The following is a 20,763-nucleotide window of genomic DNA, read 5'->3' as shown; positions in this document are numbered from 1 at the left end:
GACCGGACGGCTGGCTGGTCACACGCGGTTTGAACGGCTTCCTAGACTAACCTTGCAGGTGCCCCACCCTGCCCCTCCAGAGATAACAAATAACCCCCCAGAAACTCCCCACCCACAGAAATGGCAACGGTAGGCTAAAGACATTCATTAAGAAAAAATCGCCCAATTATGGATAATTTGCAATGAGCTGGCAAAGGCCATTATGCTGTGAGTAGCAAAGTTTACCCAGAAACACCCTAATAATGTGTATATAAAGCAGACAGGCCTGCGGGACACTGACAACGTGCCTGTCACTCCCGCCTGGACACCATGCCTGTGAGCTTCTCCTCTGCATCCAAGCGGCTGGGCTCCCCCGGGCGGCTGTCCGGGGGGCGCCCCAGCTTCCAGGCTGGAAAGCCCTGTGGAGTCACAGGCACCGGGAGTGGCTTCTCGTGCGCCCTTGGGGGCAGCTGGTCTGCAGGGGCGCTGGGCACCGGAAGTGCCCCTTGTGCTGTCTTGGATGGCACCGAGCATGGCCTGCTGTCCGGCAACGAGAAGGTGACCATGCAGAACCTCAACGACCGCCTGGCCTCCTACCTGGACAAGGTGCGCGCGCTGGAGGAGGCCAACGCCGACCTGGAGGTGAAGATCAAGGGCTGGTACGACAAGTTCGGGCCCGGCTCCTGCCGCGGCCTGGATCGTGATTATAGTAGATACTTTCCGATCATTGATGACCTTCAGAACCAGGTAAGGAGCACAGCATCGAGGGTTGTAACACTTATGACAGTGAGCGCACGCACGCACACACACACACACACACACACACAAATGTACAAACTGGCACAATGGGGCTTTGGGCTCAGCTTCTAAATTTTGGCAGCTAATTATCAACATCAAAAATAATTTCTGTTAAGATTCTAATCTTTGAGGGCTGGGCATTTAGCTCAAGGTCCTGAGTTCAATCCCCGGGTTTGCAAAATTAAAAAAAAAAATTATAATCTTTGAACGTGGCATTAGGTATCGGTGTGGGTTTCTAATATGAAAATATCCAAAACTGTCCACTGTCTTCAACTATCTATTCAAACTTTCCAACAGAAAGAAGTTTTTTGGGATGGCCAGAATGAGGAGTGAAACAAGCCGTAGTTCAAGTTCCCATTTGCCAAACAATCCTCCTATTATTAGACATGGATGCTAGAAATATTACCATAATTTCATAGATAACTTTATTTCAAAGAAATTCACATTTAAAAAAATATTTCCTTATCCCCAACTAACTCCATTTGCCAGATAATTTCCATGACCGCGAGTAACTCCAATGTTGTGCTGCAAAACGATAATGCAAGCCTGGCCACCGATGACTTCAGGTTGAAGTAAGTAGTGCCGAAAGAGGAAAAGAAAAGTCACCCGGAGTATCCCCTTGTACTGAGGCCGAGGTCAGCACTGGTCCTTGGCTGTTTGTTTGTTTGGTTGGTTGGTTGGGATTTTTTGGTACAGAGGATCGAACTCCAGGCCTTGTGGTTGTGAGGCAGGTGGTGGAAACACTGAGGTAAATCCCCGGCCCTAGACCTTGTTTTTATTCATGTATTCGCTTTGAACCAAATGCGTGTTACAGCAAAACCTAACGGAGGTTCTCTAGATGACTGCAACCGCTTGTGGGTTTGGGGAGGCTCTAACAAGCCCTGTGATGCCTGACTCCCAATAAATGTGTGCCAGGTATGAAAACGAGCAGGCCCTCCACCAGAGCGTGGAGGCCGACCTCAACGGGCTCCGGCGAGTGCTGGACGAGCTGACCCTGTGCAGGGCCGACCTGGAGATCCAGCTGGAGAGCCTCACGGAGGAGCTGGCCCACCTCAAGAGGAGCCACGAGGAGGTGGGCACCAGGTTGCAGGGGTGATGTCGATTGTTTGAAATGTTTCTATTCGTCCCTCTCAAAAGAAACCAACCCCACAAAAGAAGGTTCTGTGGATCTTGGCCATCTGGCTCCTTTAAAAAATAGATCCTAAAGCCAGGAGTGGTGACACACATCAGTCATCCCAGCACTTGGGAGGCTGAGACAGGAGGATTGCAAGGAAGTTAGTGGTCAGCCTGGGCTACACTACATAGTGAGACCAAGTCTTTAAAAAAACAAGAAGAAAGAGCTGGGCATGGTTACTCATGCGCATAGTCCCTTAACTTGGGAGGCTGGGGCTGGAGGATCACTGTGAGTTCGAGGCCAGCCTGAACTACATAGTGAGACTTTATCAAAAGAAACAGAGAGAGAGAGAAAGAGAGAGAGATCTTAATGTCTTAATGTGGTTAAACAAAACTCTTCCAGGAAATGAAGGCGCTGCAGTGCGCGGCCGGGGGCAACGTGAACGTGGAGATGAACGCGGCCCCCGGCGTGGACCTCACGGTGCTGCTGAGCAACATGCGGGCCGAGTACGAGGCGCTGGCGGAGCAGAACCGCAGGGACGCCGAGGCCTGGTTCAGCAAGAAGGTACAGCGACTCAGGGCAGGGCGGACGGGGGTGCTCAGCTGCCAGGGGGGCCCAGGTGCAGAGGCGGTGCGCACGCCTGACCCGGCCAGCATCTTGCAGAGCGCCTCCCTGCAGCAGCAGATTTCTGAAGACAGCGGAGCTGCCACGTTGGCCAGGAACGAACTTCTGGAGATGAAACGCATCGCACAAGGACTGGAGATTGAACTGCAGTCCAGCGTAGCCTTGGTAAGCACAAAGTTAGAAACAGATGTGCTTTAGACATCAAGAGGAAACAAAAAAAAAAATTTCTTGCGGATAGCATTCTGTATTTTAGAATTTTATCCATGAACGACGACGTAAAAGTCTTTTGCATTTTGCATAGATATCTCTCTGCCTGAAAACTATACCTAGACACTAATCACTGTGAAGAAATAGAAATTAGTAAATGCAGCTACGTGTAAGTACTTCCAGAGAAAATACGGCTTTTAGCCTGACTCTCCTCCTCCAAGTCAAAATATCAAAATCACTGTCCCTGGAGGGCAAAAGTATGTCTGTACCTTTCTAGCTTCTTTAGCTAGCGTTCCTCTCGGCCACCTCACTGAGAGCACTTAGGTTCCTTTTTAAGTGACGAAAAGAAGCAACAGAGGTACGGATTCGCCTCTGGAGCCGAGCGGGGAGGTGAGGAAAGCCGCCTTCCTCAGGGAGGGCTGGCTCGGCATCCCCCACACCCGTGTTGGTCCACAATCAGCCCTAGACTTGGACAAGGCTGACATTAGGGTTCGTGTCATTATTTCCACCTAGGCATCTGAGAATCAGAGAAATTAACCGGTGCCCAGAGTCCTACCGCTGGATATGAAGGAAGCAGAATTTCTCTCCGAATTTTCTAAGTCCCAAAGCTCTGCTTTTCCCGCAGTGGCTCGTTAGAGTTTCTCCACAGAGGGCACCACAAATGTACAGAAAGACGGGCTTGTGCAAAAACATTTGGCATAGGGAAGGGTAAAAGATGCTCCTCTTCAAGCCATGTGAGCTCTGTGGACCTACGTACATGCATTTGGAGTCAAAAGCCAATGAGTGGAATGACGCAAAGCTCAAAGGATATAAAACATGCTACGTATACAGAGTTGATGTAACCCACCCCAGGACTGGTTTTTCAGAGAACGGCTACAGCTCTCGTGAGACAAGGTTGCCAGATGATTGGACATGAGGTAGCAAAGGGAAAGGGGCTTTATTCCGGGGGGAAATGGCATATTGTGCCTCTGAACCCACAACCACGGGGTAGATGAGAATGCGAGCGAGCGTGAGAGCCCTAGGAGAAAGCATCTTCATCCTTGGTGACACTCCCGGCTCCAGCAGCTGGAGCTTCCCACGGTGAGCAAAGGCATCTGCTGGGTTCAGATGGCGATCTGCATCCTGTAGAATTAACTCCCTTCGTTATCTTTGAAGCGATCCGGCTCACTCTGACACAGGCCAGTGATATGTCCCGTCTTCCCACACCACAGAAACACTCGCTGGAGTGTTCCCTGAGCGAGACCGAGGGCCACTACTGCTCGCAGCTGGCCCAGATCCAGGCGCAGATCGGGGCCCTGGAGGAGCAGCTGCACCAGGTCAGGACGGAGACCGAGGGCCAGAAACTGGAGTACGAGCAGCTGCTGGACGTCAAGGTGCACCTGGAGAAGGAAATCGAGACTTACTGCCGCCTCATAGACGGGGACGAGGGGTGAGTACCACCTCCGTGAAGACAACTGGAGATCATTTGTAAAGATGATTCAAAATTGAGTACGACGTATCCGTGGTCCGGATCGTGTGTAGATAAAATCCCCTTCTGTGGTACCTCCGTGTACAAGGAATGCCTGCCTTAAGTCATGGGTTCCACTTCCTTAGAAAAACACACTGAAATAATTATGTTTTTACAGATCTTGTCTCAAATCACAAGGCCAGGGAGGACCAGGAAGCCAGATAAAAGGTGAACACAAACTGTGCAAAGCCTTCCCCTGTCCTTCCTCGTGTACGCTTTAGGGGATGACTGAGTTTCCATTTGTGAATTTAATAAACTCTAATCCTTCGCACACTCCGTTTCAGATGCGTCTAACCCGGCCATTGTTAAGACGATTGTTGAAGAAATAGATCCTTGTGGCAGTGTTTTCCGGTCCAGAATTCACACCATCGAAGAGAGACCTGGCAAAGTCAGCCCAAGCGAACAGAGGGTGCCTTCCTGAACCACACCCCTCCGCAGAAGGACATCCCCCAAATTGGGACACCAAGTTCAACGGTGTCCTTCCTAATTAAGGGCCCTCTTATTTTTCTGCTTTTCTTCCAGTGAACTACACCAAATTCTTCGTAGAGTAGTAACGTTGTTTCCTTGGCTTTCTGTATGGTGATGTTTCAATAAAAGTTCTTTCTGTTGCAAGCACCCTGCAGGGCTCTGACCCCCTCTTTGTATTTTAAATAAGCCCTCCCAGGGCGGCTGGGTTTGCCTTTCAATTTCTTGTGCTTAACTTAGTGGTCTTCAAACGTTAGGGATGAAGCCAGGCATGGTGGCTCACGCCTTTAATCCAGCTCTCAGGAGGCTGAGGCAGGAGGATCGCTGTGAGTTCGAGACCAACCCGGGCTACATAGTGAGTTCCAGATCAGTCTCAACTACATAGTGAGACCCTGTCTCAAAAAAACAAAATAAAACAAACGTTAGGGTTGAGTCTAACACATACACCAGGTGGGATCTTCTTCACACTTCTGTAAAGTGTTGTCTCCCTTCCAACACACAGTAAGCACCAGATGATGAGAATAAAACAGCAAATAAAATCCAATCCCTAGCTAGGCATGGTGGTACATGATGACTGTCATCCCAGCACTTTTGGAGACAGGTCAAGAAGATTACAAATTTGAGCCCAGCCCACTTAGTAACTGACAGCTTAGTGACTCAGTGAGACCCTGTCACAAAAAAAAAAAAAGTCCCCGACCTCAATGTGCTTATGGAATTGGAAATAAACGATTTTTAAAAATCAAAAACATCCTAACCATTAAGGAAATGTTATTGTGCTCACTTCGGCAGCACATATACTAAAAGGAGATGGCATTGATGGTGATCTTTTCTGAAGGTGTAAGGGGAAAGAGAGAGCTGTGGGTACTGGGTAAGTGGGGAATTCCAGAGGGCACCTGAGTTGTCAGCTCAGTCACCCCGCCAGGAGGGTGGGCAGTCCTGGTGCTTGGTCAGCTCTTCCCACCCAGCCTGCAGAGCAATGTGTCTCTGAGGTCAAATATTTAGTGCTTAACATCAATGAATCTATTTCTCTAACCAGCAGTTCAAGACTTCCTGGTGGCAGGAGGAAGTGTAGGCTCAGCTGTTGTGAGGAGAGAACACGGTTCCCTCAAAAACGAGCCGTTTCTGGTGTGGGTGCAGCCTATATCCTCCAGAACCAGCAGCTGCACTGAGCTCTGCAGAACTGGCTCATGTCAGATGGAAGCCACTGTCTTTCCTGCACTCTTCCCTACCAGCATTTAAATACGTGGGTGAACCCAAAGCAAATACCCTTTTCATTTAAGTTTCTAATTCACTGGCCCTCACATCCCATGCTTTTTGTGTCAAAATCAGGAGAAAGCTCCTAACCACACAGTTCCGTAGTTTTCAGTTTAGGGCCTATTTGGAGGACAGATTGGAATTTCCTTCCAAGATGAAACATACACTTTGCCAGATGATTCAGCAGTTGCTAGGCTCTTACTCTTTGATCCGAAGGAGTTGAAAATGTCTGCGTAAAACCCTGCACACAGATATTGGTGATAGCTTCATTCACTATCTGCCAAAATCTGGAAGCAACCAAAATGACCATCGGTGGATGAGCGGATAAATAAACTATGATAGACCCAGGCAATGGAGGGTCAGTCCATACTACAACGAGCTGTCAAGCCAGGAAGAGACACAGAGGAAGCTTAAATGTGCGTCACTAAGTGAAAGAAGGTAACCTGCAAAGGTTACGTGCCTGTTGCTCCAGCTACGTGACTTTCTGGAGAGGGCAGAAGTATGGAGAGGCAAGATCACGTTTGCTTGGAGGAGGGGCTGTGAGCAGGCAGCGCTAGAGGAAGTTGACACAATGGAAATTCTCTGTAAGACCACAGGAGTAGCACGTGCCACTGTACACTGTCCAAACCCTGAGACTGTACAACGCCAAGAAGGAAAAAGAATACAAACTATGGATTTCGGATACTTATGATATGTCGGTCAAGGTAGGTTCATCTACCAGCATGAATGTGAATAGATCAGTCTAGGGGGCGCAGAACACCAACGAGAGGAGAGATGACTTTATGACCATGAGAGCAGGGTCACCTCGTGGACAGCGTTATCCCGAAAGGAGAAGACATCGCCACGGCACCACTTGGAGGTTGGACTCAGTCCAACTCCTCCGAGCACCCGCGATGTACCTATGACGTCTCGCTCCGATACCGAGGAGATTCTCAAGAAGTGGTGAATGATACAGAATAACCACGCTCACGGAACGAATACACGGACAGAAGTGGCCCTGGGGAACTCGTTCAATCCATCCGCTACTTCCAGAGAGGACTAAAGCCTACCCGTACTTTTAGGCTACTCACTGAGGAGTCTCTGATTCAGATACTTGCCCCGAGAGTAAACAGCAAGGACATTGCAAGAGGGGTTAAGGCCGGGGATTTAGCTCAATGGTGCCACCGCCTGCCTCGCAAGCGCAAGGACCGGAGTTCCACCCCCGCCCACTGTGACAGACAAGTAGTCTGTGATCTTGGACCTACTCATCTCCAATGTGGCGCTAATAACATGCTTGATTTATTTCACAAAACCTGATAAGTTAATTAGTATTTACAAACTATCTGGAGCTCAACAGATTATGTTAATAATACTTTGCGGACCCATAACACTTCTTATCTAAGAAACTCAAGCTTTGTAAACTATTATGCTCACCACACATTCTGTTTCCCATATTTTATTCATGGGAAGCACAGGCAAAAGATTAAAATTTGACCCGGCTGCAATAAAAATGAGTAACAAGCCTCTGAATATAAGTTATATCCCTCAATTTATCATGCACTGTCGTGAACATGAGCTAAAGGTGAGAATCTGAACTGATATATATATAATTTTTAAACATTTATGGATTTGAAAAATATTTGAAACATGATTTATAAACATATGGACTTGTTAAATTCCTACATTCCACTCCTTGAGAAATTCCATGTCTTTCCATGACAAGAACATTGGATCTTTTTCAAAGTATTCGATCTCACCATATCCAATCTCCTTCAGGAAAAAAAAAATAGTATTTGAAAACTAAGGCCATCAGTTCACTAACCAATTTGTAGCACCGCAGGTGACAGAGGTCTGGCCCTGTCTGACAACGGCAACTTTATTATAATAATATAAATAATTGACACTTAGACTATGTCTGTGCCCCCCAGATGGCCTTCGTATAGTCATTCATTACTGGGTCTGGTGAACACTTATTTGGGACAGTCCAGTGCTGTTATTTTCATTAGCCTAGTAGGGAAATGAAGCACAAGACTGGCTAATTTCCCCGGGGCATCAAGACAAGAGAAGATAGAGTCTGCTTCCTTATGATGCCTAACCGGCTATGGAGATCCCTCGGAGGCAGCCTCTACAACCTGTCTCCTCAGGCCCTTCACCCCACCAACAACACGAACCTCCCCTCTCAAAACGGTTCATAAGACTTCAAATATACACCTTTGAACTAAAGCACAGCAGAGCAGTTTGGAGATGCGAAAGTCCATTGAATTGATATTCTACTCCCAGACCAAACTGAGAAATGTCAACGATAATTCTCCACCGATACCACAGATGTGTGAGGTTCAGTGACATTGGTAAGAAAATGATGGCAGAGGCCAGGGATGTAGCTCAGCGGCTCGGGGGCCTGCCTCGCAAGCGCCAGGACCCGAGTTCGATCCCTGGGACCAAAGAAAAAGAAAAAGAAAAGAAAATGATGGCAGAACTTGACTTCTCTTATTTTTTCATTTTTCAGGTTTTTTTAAAGAAAACCAATTAAAAACTATCGCCATCAAAAACTGCTAGCTAAAAATATGAGAAAATGGAAATAAAGTGTTTGTAAATGGGGAGGGGAGGAGGGGGTGAAGGGAGGGCAGGGACAAGGGGAGAAAATGAGAACCAAGACCTGTCATGCAGAGGTACAAGATCCCAACAATGAATGTAACTGTACTGTATCCCTAAAATGTACCAATAAACTCAATTTTTTAAAAACTGATAGTTATCCAGGTTCTCTGGATTCAGTATGAAAGAAGACGCAACAAAGGCGGAAAATGAAGATACAGGAAAACCTTCAATGGTGAGTAGCTTGTTCTGTAAATGTTCTGCGAGACTAGCAGACATTTCTAAGAAATTTCAACTTGATAAATGAGTAATGTCTTGCGATATGAGTAGTGTGTGATGCCGGATGTCACGTGGTCACAACTGAACCAATGGTGCGCTCGCTCTCTCTCTCTCTCTATCTCTCTCTCTCCCTCTCACGGTTGGATTGTGGGTAATTGGCTCCCAACAGCAAGAGGATACAGAGGAGATCTGAACCGCAGAGAAGGAGAAAAAAGCAGAGGAATTCCCTCACTTCAGATGAGATTAGGGAGATGTGTAGAATCCGGGAAACAGTGCAAAACTGTGTAGAAAAATACAACCCCAATAAGGCGGCAGCAGTGTGAGCCATGAATCTGTTTAATTACAACGCAATGTCACATTTCTGCAAAATCCGCAGAGGGAGGCAAAAGCAAGTGTCATGCCTTGTTAAAGTTCCACAAAAAGCAAACAATTCCACTGAGCCAACGGAGAGCAGAGCCTCCGTTAGTGACGGTGAAGGTCGTCCTGCACAATGACCCTTCTCTCTCGTGTCTCCTCCACACCAGCCATGAAGGTTTCCAAATGTAAGTGCAGGTTAATTTGTTTATTTCCTTTATAGTTTGTATTTTTATTATTTTATATTATATTACAGTATTATAAGTATTTCATATGAATATTTTTGAGTTGTAGAATGAATCATCTGTATCTGCATTTTTTTTCTTACAGGAAATCTGCTTTGCTATACAAGTGCTTTGGATTACAAGCAGGTTTCTGGAACGAATTATGCTCACAAGCCAAAGTTTTACTGTATCCTGCATGCGTTTGTGGGACAAGACTAGTAAATATTTCTTGTATGAATTATTAATTCTTTGTTATATAAGAGGGAGGACTAAACTCTATCCCAGAGGTAAAAAGGATGCACCTTGATGTCTTTCTGTAAAAGAAATTCTGATTTCTTTTCTATCGTTGGTGAGGCTATGATTTAGAATTACTAACCCTGGGAGGCTATGATTTAGTACTACTCTGCCTGGCACCTTTTTCATGTATAAAAAGCACCCTTGAGGCACCATGCCACCTACTGGAAACTATTTAAAAAAAAAAACCTCTCCCAATTGCGAAAAACAACAATTAAGATACGAGTGGTGTTTTATTACAGATTAGCATGGGAGAGACTGAAACGACACCAAGCCCTATAAAAGGCTGTGGTCCTGAGCTCTGCAGAAGGTGGCTTGGCTCTCGGTAGGGTGCTGGGCTGTGCCGTGGCTATGTCTTTCCGATTTCCCAATGGGTCCAGGAGGATCTGCTCCCAAGCTGGCCCTGCCCGGCTGTCCAGGGTGGGCTCTGGCTTGAGGGCTGGGAGCGCATGCGTCACCCCGGGAGCAGAAGGCAGCTTTGCTTGCACCCTTGAGGGTGTCTCTCCTGGAGGAAACTCCTGCCACGGTGGCGGAGGGTCTGGAGGTGGCATCTGCACTGGTTTTCTGGGAAGTGAGCAGGGCCTCCTGTCCGGCAACGAGAAGGTGACCATGCAGAACCTCAATGACCGCCTGGCCTCCTACCTGGCTCATGTGCACGCCCTGGAGGAGGCCAACGCCGACCTGGAGGTGAAGATCGCGGGCTGGTATGACAGGTACGGGCCGGAGCGGTTCCCGGGGCTCGGTCACGACTACAGCAGGTATTTCTCAGCCATCGAGGATCTGAAAAAACAGGTAAGAGATCCAGACTCACATCCTCTAGCCACAGAATTCCGGCGGGCGTAACTTCAAGCACAGAAAATATAAATGGACTTTAAAAATGTATGGGATTTAGAACTTGTTCGCTCTCTATTCCCCATCCTCAGAGCAATGCCTGGCAACACAGATTTGTAAACTTAAATAAGGGCGGAGAAAGCGTTTCCAAAGACATTCAACCACATTGTGTTTATATTTAACTCATACCTTCTGAGCAAAAGAAATCAGATTATCCACATGGACCCTAAGTGCTGATTTTCTGAAGAAAATCCAGATTTGGGCATAAAAATGACGTTCATGGTGCTCACGTAGAAGACGAGGAGATACAGAGTCTCACCGAAATCAGGGGGGTCCCCAGGCTTCTGAACCTGACCGTGTCTCACATTCCCCCCTACTTAGATTATTTCTGTGACCGCCTGTAACGCCAGCATTGTTCTCCAAAACGACAACGCCAGGCTGACTGCTGAAGACTTCAAGCTGAAGTAGGTACAAATAATTAATGACATTAACAGAGGTAAAAACCCCCAAGCTGGATTGAAGAACGTATCTTTTGCTCTTCTCCCCCAGCCCTTCTTTTGCCTTTAAAACCAAAATGTTTTCATGAAACCACACCAGATAAAGAAATCAGATTAAACAGGCCCTCCTGAAGAGCTACCATGAATTTTTAAAATCCAGCAAAGAGCATCAAACGACACATTCATTGTCTCTGAAGAAATCAGACTTCCAAATGCTACCCCCAAATCAGCAGCTATTACGAACGATTTTAAGTTGGCCACTGCAGGTGTGGGCAGAGCATCGCCCCCTTCGGCCGCCGCCCCTGATTATAGTTCTCATGCACCCCAACGGCCTTTCAGATACGAAAACGAGCTCGGTTTGCACCGGATCATGGGGGCCGACACCGGCAGTCTTCGCAGGGCGCTGGAGGAGCTGAGCCTGTGTATCACCGACCTGGAGGTGCAGCGTGAGAGCCTCGGGGAGGAGCTGACCTCCCTCCAGAAGAACCACGAGGAGGTAAGGGAGCTGGGGCGAGGAAGGAGCGCCTTCTCCCGGCTCACGCGCACCGCTCAGAAGCCTGGCTTCAGCCTTCGCCCTGGCTCTTTCCCAGGAAACCAAAGCCCTGCAGTGCGCATCAGGAGGCAACGTGAACGTGGAGGTGAACGCAGCGCCCGGCGTGGACCTCACGGCTCTGCTGAACAACATGCGGGCCGAGTACGAGGACCTGGCCGAGCAGAACCGCCGGGACGCCGAGGCCTGCTTCCACGAGAAGGTACAGCCGAGGCCAGTCACAGGAGGGCCTTGTCCCCGGGTGGCCGCGCGGGTGCCGGACCTGCGGACAATGCCGTTTCAGAGTGCGTGTCTGCAGCAACAGATTTTGGATGACGCCGGTGCAGCGACAGCAGCGCGAAATCAGCTGATGGAACAGAAGCGCAGTCTGCAAACCCTGGAGATAGAACTCCAGTCCCTCCTTGCCATGGTAGGTGGCGATCGTCGTGAGCCTGGCCGCGGTCTGAGCTACGCTGCAGCTGAAACACTTGGGGCTTTGTACTTTATACTGGAAGGAGATTCATTTCAGCTCCCAGCTTTGGAGGCTGAAAGCCCAATCAGCCTAGCACCAGGGCTGACGCTAAAAAGCACTCGTGAAAGGGTCCCAGCACCACTTCACATCCCCACACCTGCTTCCAGCACAGGGGCCTGGGGGGGCACACCCCTCCGTATGCGAAATAGAGCAGTGTGTGTTTAGCCACATTTACATGCATATTAAAAGTGTGTCTGTAACAGTAAGCACAGTGTGAAAAACTAAAAATAAAGTATGTTAAATATTACTAGTTCCACCCATAAACATGGCTTCTGATGCATTGATCCCAAAAATCTGAAAATCTATTTTTTCAAGGGAGAAGAATGAATTTGTGTGTGTGAATGTGTGTGTGTGTGTGTGTGTGTGTGTGTGTGTACAGGAGACCTGGAGATTGAACCCAGGGCCTTGCATGTGTGAGGCGAGCACTCTCCACTTAGCTGCACCCACAGCCCTTTTTTCCATCTTAGATTGAGACAAGCTCTTGCTAAGTTGCCCAAGTGGGCTTTGAACATGTGACCCTCCGGCTTCAGCCTCCCAAATGGCTGGAATTAGAGGTGTGCACCACCATGCCCCACTAAGAGCAAATTTGTTTTTTGAGTCTTGCCAGCTCTGCTTTTCTGTTGAAAATCCTTAGATTGTGTAAGTGTCTTTTCACCGCGGGAACATTGGCAATGTGAGCTTGCTGTTCTCTTTCACACGCTGAGGACTGTGCCACCCGCTCCTCCTTTCAGAAACAGTCCTACGGCCACGCCTTGGCTGAGGTGGAAGGGAATTACTGCGTTCAACTCCAGCAATTCCAGGATCGGATCGGGACGATGGAGGAGCAATTGCAACAGATTCGGACGGAAACGGAAGGCCAGAAGCTAGAGTATGAACAGCTGCTTGATATCAAAATGATCTTGGAAAAAGAAATTGAAACCTACTGCAGCTTACTAGATGGGGAAGAAGGGTTAGTATTCACCTGTGAAAGAACTTCTGTGTGTGCCACCGTTGGGTCGTGGAGTTTGGGGCTGATCACACCCGGCACACTCCTCAGGGGTGTGTATTATGGCTCGCCGGGGAAGGGAGATTTGGCAGGAAACAGCCAGAAGTTTGAAAATCGAGGTGCATCAAGTATTTTATATCTAACAACGTAAAGGACGGTTGAATATATAAGATTTAAGATTTCTAGTATTCTAATCCAGGGGAAATTTGCTGTGCGTGATTTAAGTTTAAGCAGCTTTCTTTGCATAACTCATCCTTTTTTTTTTGCACTGCTGGAGACTGAACCCAGGGCCCCGCCCACCCTAGACCAGTACTTTCCCGCCACGCTACACCCCGTCCCAGCAGCCTCTGATTTCCCATCTCCTCACCGGTTACCCTACGTGTTCCATCCATTAAAGTTGAGCGGCGATGGCTCAGAAGATGTAATTGAAGAAGCAACATAATCTGTTCCTCGGGAGCAACAAGAAAGCCCTAGAATTGTAGTCCTGGGTGGATTTGAGCCCGTGGTTTAGCTTCTTCAGAGCCTAATTTGCTCACTGATAAAACGGTGACAGCACCCAAATCACACTCGCAAACCACACCCAAACCTCACACGGCACCCAAACCACACTGGCCTTGGCCGTAGCACCTCCCTATCGTGTAAAGTGTGTGCTTGTGGCTGTGTTTCACAAGGTGCTCCGTGAGCAGTGGCTGTGACTGAGCGCTTGCCCAGGGCCTCACCGCCTTCTGCCCCTCCAAGCCCAGGGGCAGCTCTGTGTGGCCAGTTCTGTGAGACCCCAGCAGTGACGGCGCCCTCCTCTGTTTTTATTACACCAGCCGTTCTTCGCCTAATCCATAGCACTTTTCACTCTATGCAGAGATAGTTTTTTGCACGGATCTGTTTTATTTCCAACAATGTAAACCACTTGTGTTTCTTAGTTCTGCCTTTCCTAGAACACCTAGCCCAGCTCAGCTTGGGATTCAATGCGTTCGTTGACCTCTTGAATTAACAGTCACCCTAGGAAAGAACTTGGAGGTCCCACATTGTTAGGCGAAAAAGGTAGAATTGGGTCCTAAAGAAATTCCTGATCATAAATATCCATTTAATCTATTTTTTCAGTATGTTGAAGCCATGGAAAGCTTACTAATATCCCTTAAACATGACAGCAATTTAAACCTTATTGAAATTAGAACTCTGAGAATTTTATTCCCAACTCCTTGCTATGAGCTCTTTATTGAAAGAAAAACTGCAATAATTTACTCTTTTCTTCACAGCAGAAACAAATCCATGTGTTACAAATCTAAAGGACCCAGGCTTGTAAATTCTGGAAATCAAGTCAAAGGTACAGAAGGGTTTATATTTGATAATCACTAATTTGCTAGCTAAGAAAGATCTGTTGCTGAGTATTTCCTTTCTTTTGCGGAACCGGGATTTGAACTCAGGACCTCACGCTTGCCAGGCAGGCAATGGCACCACTGAACTAAACCTCCAGCCCCAACAATTCTTAATATTTGTATTTTAAGTCCCTGTAGAACAAACACATCCAATTATGAAACAACTGAAATGAGGACTCGATTCCCCAATACTTTTCTTACACACAACATAATCTTTTTCAGTTTCAGGGCTTGATAAGAAGTATTTTATTTTAAAGCACAAAAGTGGGGTGAGTTAGTGTTTTTGAAAAGGTGCTGCTTGCTCCAAGCCTATCCTCATGTGACACTTATATTATTTTAATCCATCTGTCCTGTAGGCTTTCAAGCACCCATCGGTCTAAAAATCAGCAATAAATGTACGAAAGGTAGAACCGGGTCTTATTAAACATTGCCTTCGAACACTGTGCTATAGATTGATTGTTGTGTTATAGATTGAGTGTCTATGAACTTGCAAAGAGCAATTTTAAAAAGCATATCTGCCATGTCTGAGCCCCTTGCAACATGTCCAGACCGTCACTGAGCTTTTGTTTATTTTATTTTAGACTTAACAGAAGAAACCTTTGTCAAAGCCATGGTGGAAGAACTAGACCAGCTTGGCAACGTCCTCTCCCTGAGAGTCCACTCGATTGAAGAAAAATCCTCTAAAATAAGCAACATCACCATGGAGCAGAGAGTGCCTGCTAAAGCCCCATAAGAAGGGAAGAGTTATTGACGAACAAACACCTGCCTTTGCAAAATCCCATTGGTCCAATAACCCCCAATAGCTGTCCCTTAGAGTTGTCTTAAAATTTGGTTTCTTTTTTCTTCCTTTCTCGTTTTTTTTTCTTCGTGTAATTCTTTTCAAAAGAAGAAAAAAAATCCTGCTCTCTCCCTAGTTTCATCTTATTTTCAGGGGTCTTTTGCCGTCTCATTACAAATTCTTCTGTTGCAAGGGTTTTTGTCTATAAAATTTGTCTTTTTTAACTTCCACAGCTGAGCCTCACGTACACAGCACTAAGGACATGCTAATAAAATAATGAGCTTCGCGTCACAGACACATTTACCTCCATTAGTAGCAGGATAAATTGGAAAGATCACAAGCCCTAATTTCTGGCCTCAGATATGTCCCTGCTTAACTATGTAAATGATCTGATCTCACTAGGTTTGGGCAAGATCACACCCATTTAATTTCTATTTGGTAATGCGTTGCACCTCCCTGCTCCTACCATGAGACTGCATAAGGCTAACGTGAGGAGCATTCTCAGCCTGGTCCACGTCCACCGGCACAGATTTGGGGCCAATTATTTTGGGAAGAGCCACCGGGGCTGGACAACAGCAGAGGGCTGAGCTAAAGTGGTTCTGTCAAGCCGGGCATGGTGGCGCATGCCTGTAATCCCAGCACTCGGGAGGCTGAGGCAGGAGGATCGCTGTGAGTTCAAGACCAGCCTGGGCTACATAGTGAGTTCCAGGTCAGTCTCAACTACATAGTGAGACCCTGTCTCTAAAAACCAAAAAAGAAAGAAAGAAAGAAAGTGGTTCTGTCACTTGGAGTTGAAGAAGGCAGGGGGCTCTTTTAGCACCTAAGTTTCCAAACTTTCACAAGAGGGTATCGCAAGAGGGTCCCGACAAACTGGTGGGCAGGTGGTGTGGGATTCAGAATGGCCCAATAGTGCTGAAGAGATCAGGTCAGGGTGATGATGCCTCTCCCAGCTCCTGTGTGAAGAAGCTGCCCTCCACCTGAAGACAGTTTCTAAGGTGGAGAAATAGCTACACATCACCTTTGCAGGGCCCTTCTGGTGATGAACGGCCCCGACTGTAATGGTCAGGGCTGTGATCTCAGAGGTGTGGAGTTGGAGTAAGTTGGGTTAGATGTGCTTTGGTTGCAGAGCTCGAGTGACAATACCTGATTCTTCGTCTTCTCTGCTCACCTACTGAGTAAGCTTGAACTTCTTTTACATATATGCGTCAGTTTCATCTTGGTAAAAGCTTATGAGTTAGGCGTTTTACCTTTATGCAGGAGGAAACAGATATTGAGAGCGATTGAGGAATTTCACTGGGTCTACACAGCTGCTATGTGGCAACAGAGTCCTGCTGCACAACTCAATTGCTATAGAAATTTCACCAGCGTACGTTCTGTTTTCTAACGGAAATCCCCACTGCCACCAAAGGAAGGCTACAAACAGGCACTTTCTTGTGTGCATAACCATGGGTCACAGTGCCAGGAGCACGGCTTCTAGTGTAGTTGGCCTACGCTCCGCCTGGCTCTTTTCTTCTTTAGTCACCCACCCCAGCTCCTCTCCAGCACTTCCCTGCTTCGCCCCGTGTGGTGGCTGAACTAACGGTCAGCTTGGAGCACCCAGAGGAACTGAATGAGCGTGGTCTGGGTGTGGACGACCCGCCTGAGTGCTGCCAATGGCATAAAGGAGACCTGGAGGGAAAGGCTGTGCACTGTTGGTTTGCCTGGAGAAGGCTGCTATGGATGGTTCCCCCCATACGAACTTGGCTGCTCTCCTTGGAAGAGCTGGAGTCCTCACTCTCACTGGGGACGGCTGCTCGTCCCGTCAGGGGAGCTCTGCTCCTCCCCTGGGCCGTGGCTTCCGGGCTCCGGTGCAGCTCCCTCAGCCTGGCGGCGCAGACCCTTCACCCCACTGGCACAGACTTCCCGGCTTCCACCACTGGCCCTTGGGCCTTCCCGATGCAGAAGAGCGTGAGACATTGCTGTGGGCTCCAGGCCCTTGACTGGATTCTTCTGGTCTCTAGCGCTCAGGCAGATCTCTTGTACTGCTCCACATTTGACTTTTTTGAGTGAATGTTATAAAATAGTCCCAAAATTATGTGTCCTGTATTAATCTATTCCTTCGCAAAACCCTGACAACACCCCGATATTAAGTCCTGGTCACTGGATGCCCCCATTTCTCAGGCTACAATTCCCCTCATTATGTTTCATTATTTTCCCTCTCTCTCTCTCTCTCTCTCCTGCTCTCTCTCTCTCTTTCTCCCCCACCCGACTATAAGGTCACGTAGAGGATCAATCTCCAAGAAGTCGGGGCCCAGCCCAGCTCTCTTCCTCTGCCCTCTCAGGACACTCGGCTTACTGACCTTCTTGCAAACACAGCGTCGGGCCTTCTTTCTCTTGTAACTGTCAGTGCTAGCCATTCCTGCTTGTTCCCAACAGAATTCCTTTTTATTTTGTTCCAAGACCCATCTAACTTCCATTTCTGAGTTCACTTTTTCTTCCTTAAACAGATAAACTTGTCTACCTATGGTTGTGTTTTTGTGTTTTGTTTTGTTTTGTTTTTTTGGCACTGGGGATCAAACTTGGGACCTCGCGCTTGTGAGTCAGGCAGTGGAACCACTGAGCTAAATCCCTGGCCCTTTTCTACCTATGCAAGACACATTTATAGTTAATCTCAGCATAAACTATTACTCTGAAGTGCACGATTTTAATGACTGGCCATACATCTTGAAACAAAAGCTACAAAGCTTATGTGTTCTTCCTTGTTTCCAAAAAGTCAGCGGTATATGCAAAAAAAGTTTTTAAAAAAGCAGTTACTAATATTTGACAAATCTCAAAATTCTTACTGGGCATCTTTAATTGTGAACCGCCAACTGTGAAACAGACCAAATCAAAGGCAATATACATATACAAAAATCAGTAAAGTCATAATACAAAGGGAAGAAGACCTTAAAAATCAGCATTGTGGAGGAGAAATGATTCCTTCCAGATTACTCATGGTGAGAATGCATAGCAACTTTTCAGTGAGATCATATAGGTTAAGCCACAAAACAAGTTTGCAACAAATATAAGAAGACTGAAGTCACATTAAGTATTTTTTCTGATGGCAATGGTATGAAACTAATATAATGGGGAACTTTGGAAATTTCACAAATACATGAAAGTTAAATAACATGTACCCAAACTACCAGTGGGTCAAAGGACCAATTTTTTTAAACCTTGAGACAACTGCAGATGGAAAAACAACATAACAAAATGTATGGGATATGATAATTGTGAGATAGAAGTTGATAAATAACCACATTAAAGAAGAAGAAAGATCTCAAATAAAATAACCTATCATAACACTCAAGAAAAAATATATATATAAAGAAGGAACCAAGCCCAAAAATAAAGATAAGGAAAACAATTTAAAAGAGCAACAAAACTAAAATTTGATTGTTTAGAAAGATAAACAAAATTGACAGAGCTTAGCTAGACAGACAGAGAGAGGGAGAGAGAGGAGGGAAAGAGAGAGAGAGAGAGAGAGAGAGAGAGAGAGAGATAAAACCAGAAATAAAAGTTAAGACATTACAAACACAGATATCATAGATTCATTTATATGGGACCACAAAAGATTGTGAATGGTTTGACAGTGAGAAAAAAGAAAACAAAGTTAAAACAGGCCCAGGGACTTAGCTCAGTGGTGCCGCTCCGTGCCTCACAAGCTCAAAGTCCCAAGTTCAAACCCCAGTACCCACAAAAAGAAGTTGAAGACAATCACTTTACTTGATCTTACAATTTACTACAAAGCTATGGTAATCAGAACATCACCATACTAGCACAAAAACATAGCTTTAGACCTATAAAACTGAAAATAAAGAGCCCAGAAATAAATCCACATTTCCAAAAAACTAAAAAGTGCTGGGAACACATAAGCAACGAGTTATGTTGGGAAAACTGGATCTCCACATGCAGAAGAATGAAATTGGACCCCAGGTGCAAAAGTCAACTCAAAATGGATTAAATGCGTACACATAAGCATAAATGCCTAAAATTATAAAGCTACGGAAGAAAACATTTGGGAAAATCTTCTTGACTTTGGTATAGACAAAGATCTTTTTCTATAACCCCCAAAACACAGGGAGCCAAAGCACAAATAGATGAATGGAACTGCATGACTCTAACAATACTCTTCCGATCAAAGGAAGCAATTAACAGGGTGAAAAAAAAAATAACCCACAGGTTGGGAGAGAATATCGTGAACCAGAGATCGACAAAGGTTTTAACATCCAAGACATTTAAGGCACTCACACAAGTCAATAGCAAGAAAACAAATAACCCGATCTAAAAGACATTTTTCAAAAGAAGACATATGGGTGGCCCAAAGGCGTATGAAAAAGAAATCCTCAACATCATCGGGAAAACACTTGGAGTGATGTCGGTCAAAGGATACAAAATTTCAATTAGGAGAAATAAGCTCAGGAGGTCTATTACACAATTAAGTGATACAGTTCATAGCCTAGTGTTTCACACCTGAAAATTGCTAAGGGAACAGATTTTCAATGTTCTCACCAGAAAATACAAACATGTGATGTAATGGATGTTTTAAATATCTTGACTTACACATTCCACGGTGCGTACATACACCAAAACATCTATATTATAAGCATATAGATATATGCGATTTTTGAGTGAAAATTTAAAAATTGCTCCTACTACTCGGGGTTTCGGGGAATACGAGTGAATTCTCACCCACTTCAGGGTCAGCCTAGTTATGCCTTCACCTGCCCTACATAAACAGGGGGCCGGAAAGACGGATGAAATATTTCTCTCCAGGTTTACTTCCAATCGTGCAGGGTCAGGAAGCGAGTTAATGTCCCTCCAAATCCCCACAAAATCTACCAGCAGTTAGGGGTGAGTGCCTCACTGCCTAAGCGGGTATGGGGAAGACCACTGCCACCAGCCCTTAGAAGTGTCAGCGGGAGGCCCACGCGGAAGAGACCCAGGGACGCGCGGCAAAGCCCGCAGCCGCAGGCCGGGGATGCACAGCCGGAACTCCGCTTCTGCTCTCCGCTCATCTTCCAAAACCTGTGAAAAGAGAAGCAGAAGAAAATGTCTCCGGGACTTCCAAACCTGCTTTTGACGCACCGGACCAGACCACGATGCTAAACGTTTATCTTCTCGGGGTGGATCGCTTCTCGGCCCTATGGCCAGGATCAAGCGCATCTTCTCGGGTGGAAATGAAGGGTGACTCACGCGCCCATTTACAACGTAATGATGAACTTGGCACTGCCCCGCCCGACCCATTTCTCAGATAACCACCGACCCCGGGGCAACTGCCCTCCCACGGAAACGAGCCCGGCAAAGTTAGTTATTAATTAGGAAGGATCATCCAATTACGCCAACTTGCTGAGACCGGCAAGCTATGTTTTACTCGATGTAGGCAGAATTCCAGCCCGGACACCCCCGGAGTCGTCTATAAAAGGCAACCGCAGCGGCCGAGGGGAGACGGCTCCGCACCCGGACTTGGACAGCGCGCTCGGCAGCCTCACCTGTGCCCCCAGTCATGTCTCTTCGCCTCTCCGGTGGATCCAGGCGGTCCGGGCCCCG

The 20,763-nt window shown here is 46.8% G+C and overlaps 3 protein-coding genes across 6 annotated transcripts in view; all 3 read left to right on the top strand.

Annotated features, from left to right (window-relative positions):
- Nucleotides 1-309: 309 nt before the first annotated feature.
- LOC104855966 (keratin, type I cytoskeletal 27) lies at nucleotides 310-4,650 on the top strand. Its single transcript, XM_010615053.1, has 8 exons — nucleotides 310-726; nucleotides 1,267-1,349; nucleotides 1,693-1,849; nucleotides 2,294-2,455; nucleotides 2,555-2,680; nucleotides 3,934-4,151; nucleotides 4,348-4,397; nucleotides 4,514-4,650. The coding sequence occupies exons 1-8, from the start codon at nucleotides 310-312 to the stop codon at nucleotides 4,648-4,650; spliced, it is 1,350 nt and encodes a 449-aa protein (XP_010613355.1).
- Nucleotides 4,651-8,941: 4,291 nt separating this feature from the next.
- Nucleotides 8,942-15,515, top strand: Krt26 (keratin 26). 4 transcript variants are annotated; one of them, XM_010615052.3, is made up of 9 exons: nucleotides 8,942-9,340; nucleotides 9,483-10,462; nucleotides 10,883-10,965; nucleotides 11,338-11,494; nucleotides 11,589-11,750; nucleotides 11,847-11,957; nucleotides 12,791-13,008; nucleotides 14,298-14,365; nucleotides 14,999-15,510. In XM_010615052.3, exons 2-9 carry the CDS (start codon nucleotides 10,022-10,024, stop codon nucleotides 15,148-15,150), a joined length of 1,392 nt encoding a protein of 463 aa, XP_010613354.1. In that variant the 5' UTR covers nucleotides 8,942-9,340; nucleotides 9,483-10,021; the 3' UTR covers nucleotides 15,151-15,510. The 4 variants fall into 4 exon arrangements, with proteins under 4 accessions (XP_010613354.1, XP_010613353.1, XP_010613352.1 ...); XM_010615051.3 differs by having other exon boundaries at nucleotides 11,832-11,957; nucleotides 14,301-14,365; nucleotides 14,999-15,502; XM_010615050.2 differs by having other exon boundaries at nucleotides 11,832-11,957; nucleotides 14,999-15,500.
- Nucleotides 15,516-20,430: 4,915 nt separating this feature from the next.
- Krt25 (keratin 25) overlaps nucleotides 20,431-20,763 on the top strand; it is a 6,499-nt gene continuing 6,166 nt past the window's right edge. The window contains exons 1-2 of the mRNA XM_033763126.1: nucleotides 20,431-20,519; nucleotides 20,601-20,751. Of these exons, the coding sequence (XP_033619017.1) occupies nucleotides 20,431-20,519; nucleotides 20,601-20,751 (240 nt within the window). The remainder of the gene's footprint in view (nucleotides 20,520-20,600; nucleotides 20,752-20,763) is intronic.

Source organism: Fukomys damarensis, unplaced genomic scaffold, assembly GCF_012274545.1.
Source record: "Fukomys damarensis isolate Sample0158 unplaced genomic scaffold, DMR_v1.0_HiC HiC_scaffold_13, whole genome shotgun sequence".
Classification (NCBI taxonomy): Eukaryota; Metazoa; Chordata; class Mammalia; order Rodentia; family Bathyergidae; genus Fukomys; species Fukomys damarensis.
The sequence above is the reverse complement of the archived record's forward strand: the minus strand, read 5'-3'. Positions and strand labels throughout refer to the sequence as shown.

What these genes read in the sequence shown, in the direction of transcription:
- Krt26 (XM_033763038.1), top strand. Translation starts at nt 10,022, where the DNA reads ATGTCTTTCCGATTTCCCAATGGGTCCAGGAGGATCTGCTCCCAAGCT. An exon ending in GCTGAAGACTTCAAGCTGAA is followed by an intron (nt 10,966 to 11,337) that starts GTAGGTACAAAT and finishes ACGGCCTTTCAG; the next exon opens with ATACGAAAACGAGCTCGGTT. An exon ending in TCCAGTCCCTCCTTGCCATG is followed by an intron (nt 11,958 to 12,790) that starts GTAGGTGGCGAT and finishes TCCTCCTTTCAG; the next exon opens with AAACAGTCCTACGGCCACGC.
- LOC104855966 (XM_010615053.1), top strand. Translation starts at nt 310, where the DNA reads ATGCCTGTGAGCTTCTCCTCTGCATCCAAGCGGCTGGGCTCCCCCGGG. An exon ending in ACCGATGACTTCAGGTTGAA is followed by an intron (nt 1,350 to 1,692) that starts GTAAGTAGTGCC and finishes AATGTGTGCCAG; the next exon opens with GTATGAAAACGAGCAGGCCC. An exon ending in CTCATAGACGGGGACGAGGG is followed by an intron (nt 4,152 to 4,347) that starts GTGAGTACCACC and finishes ATGTTTTTACAG; the next exon opens with ATCTTGTCTCAAATCACAAG.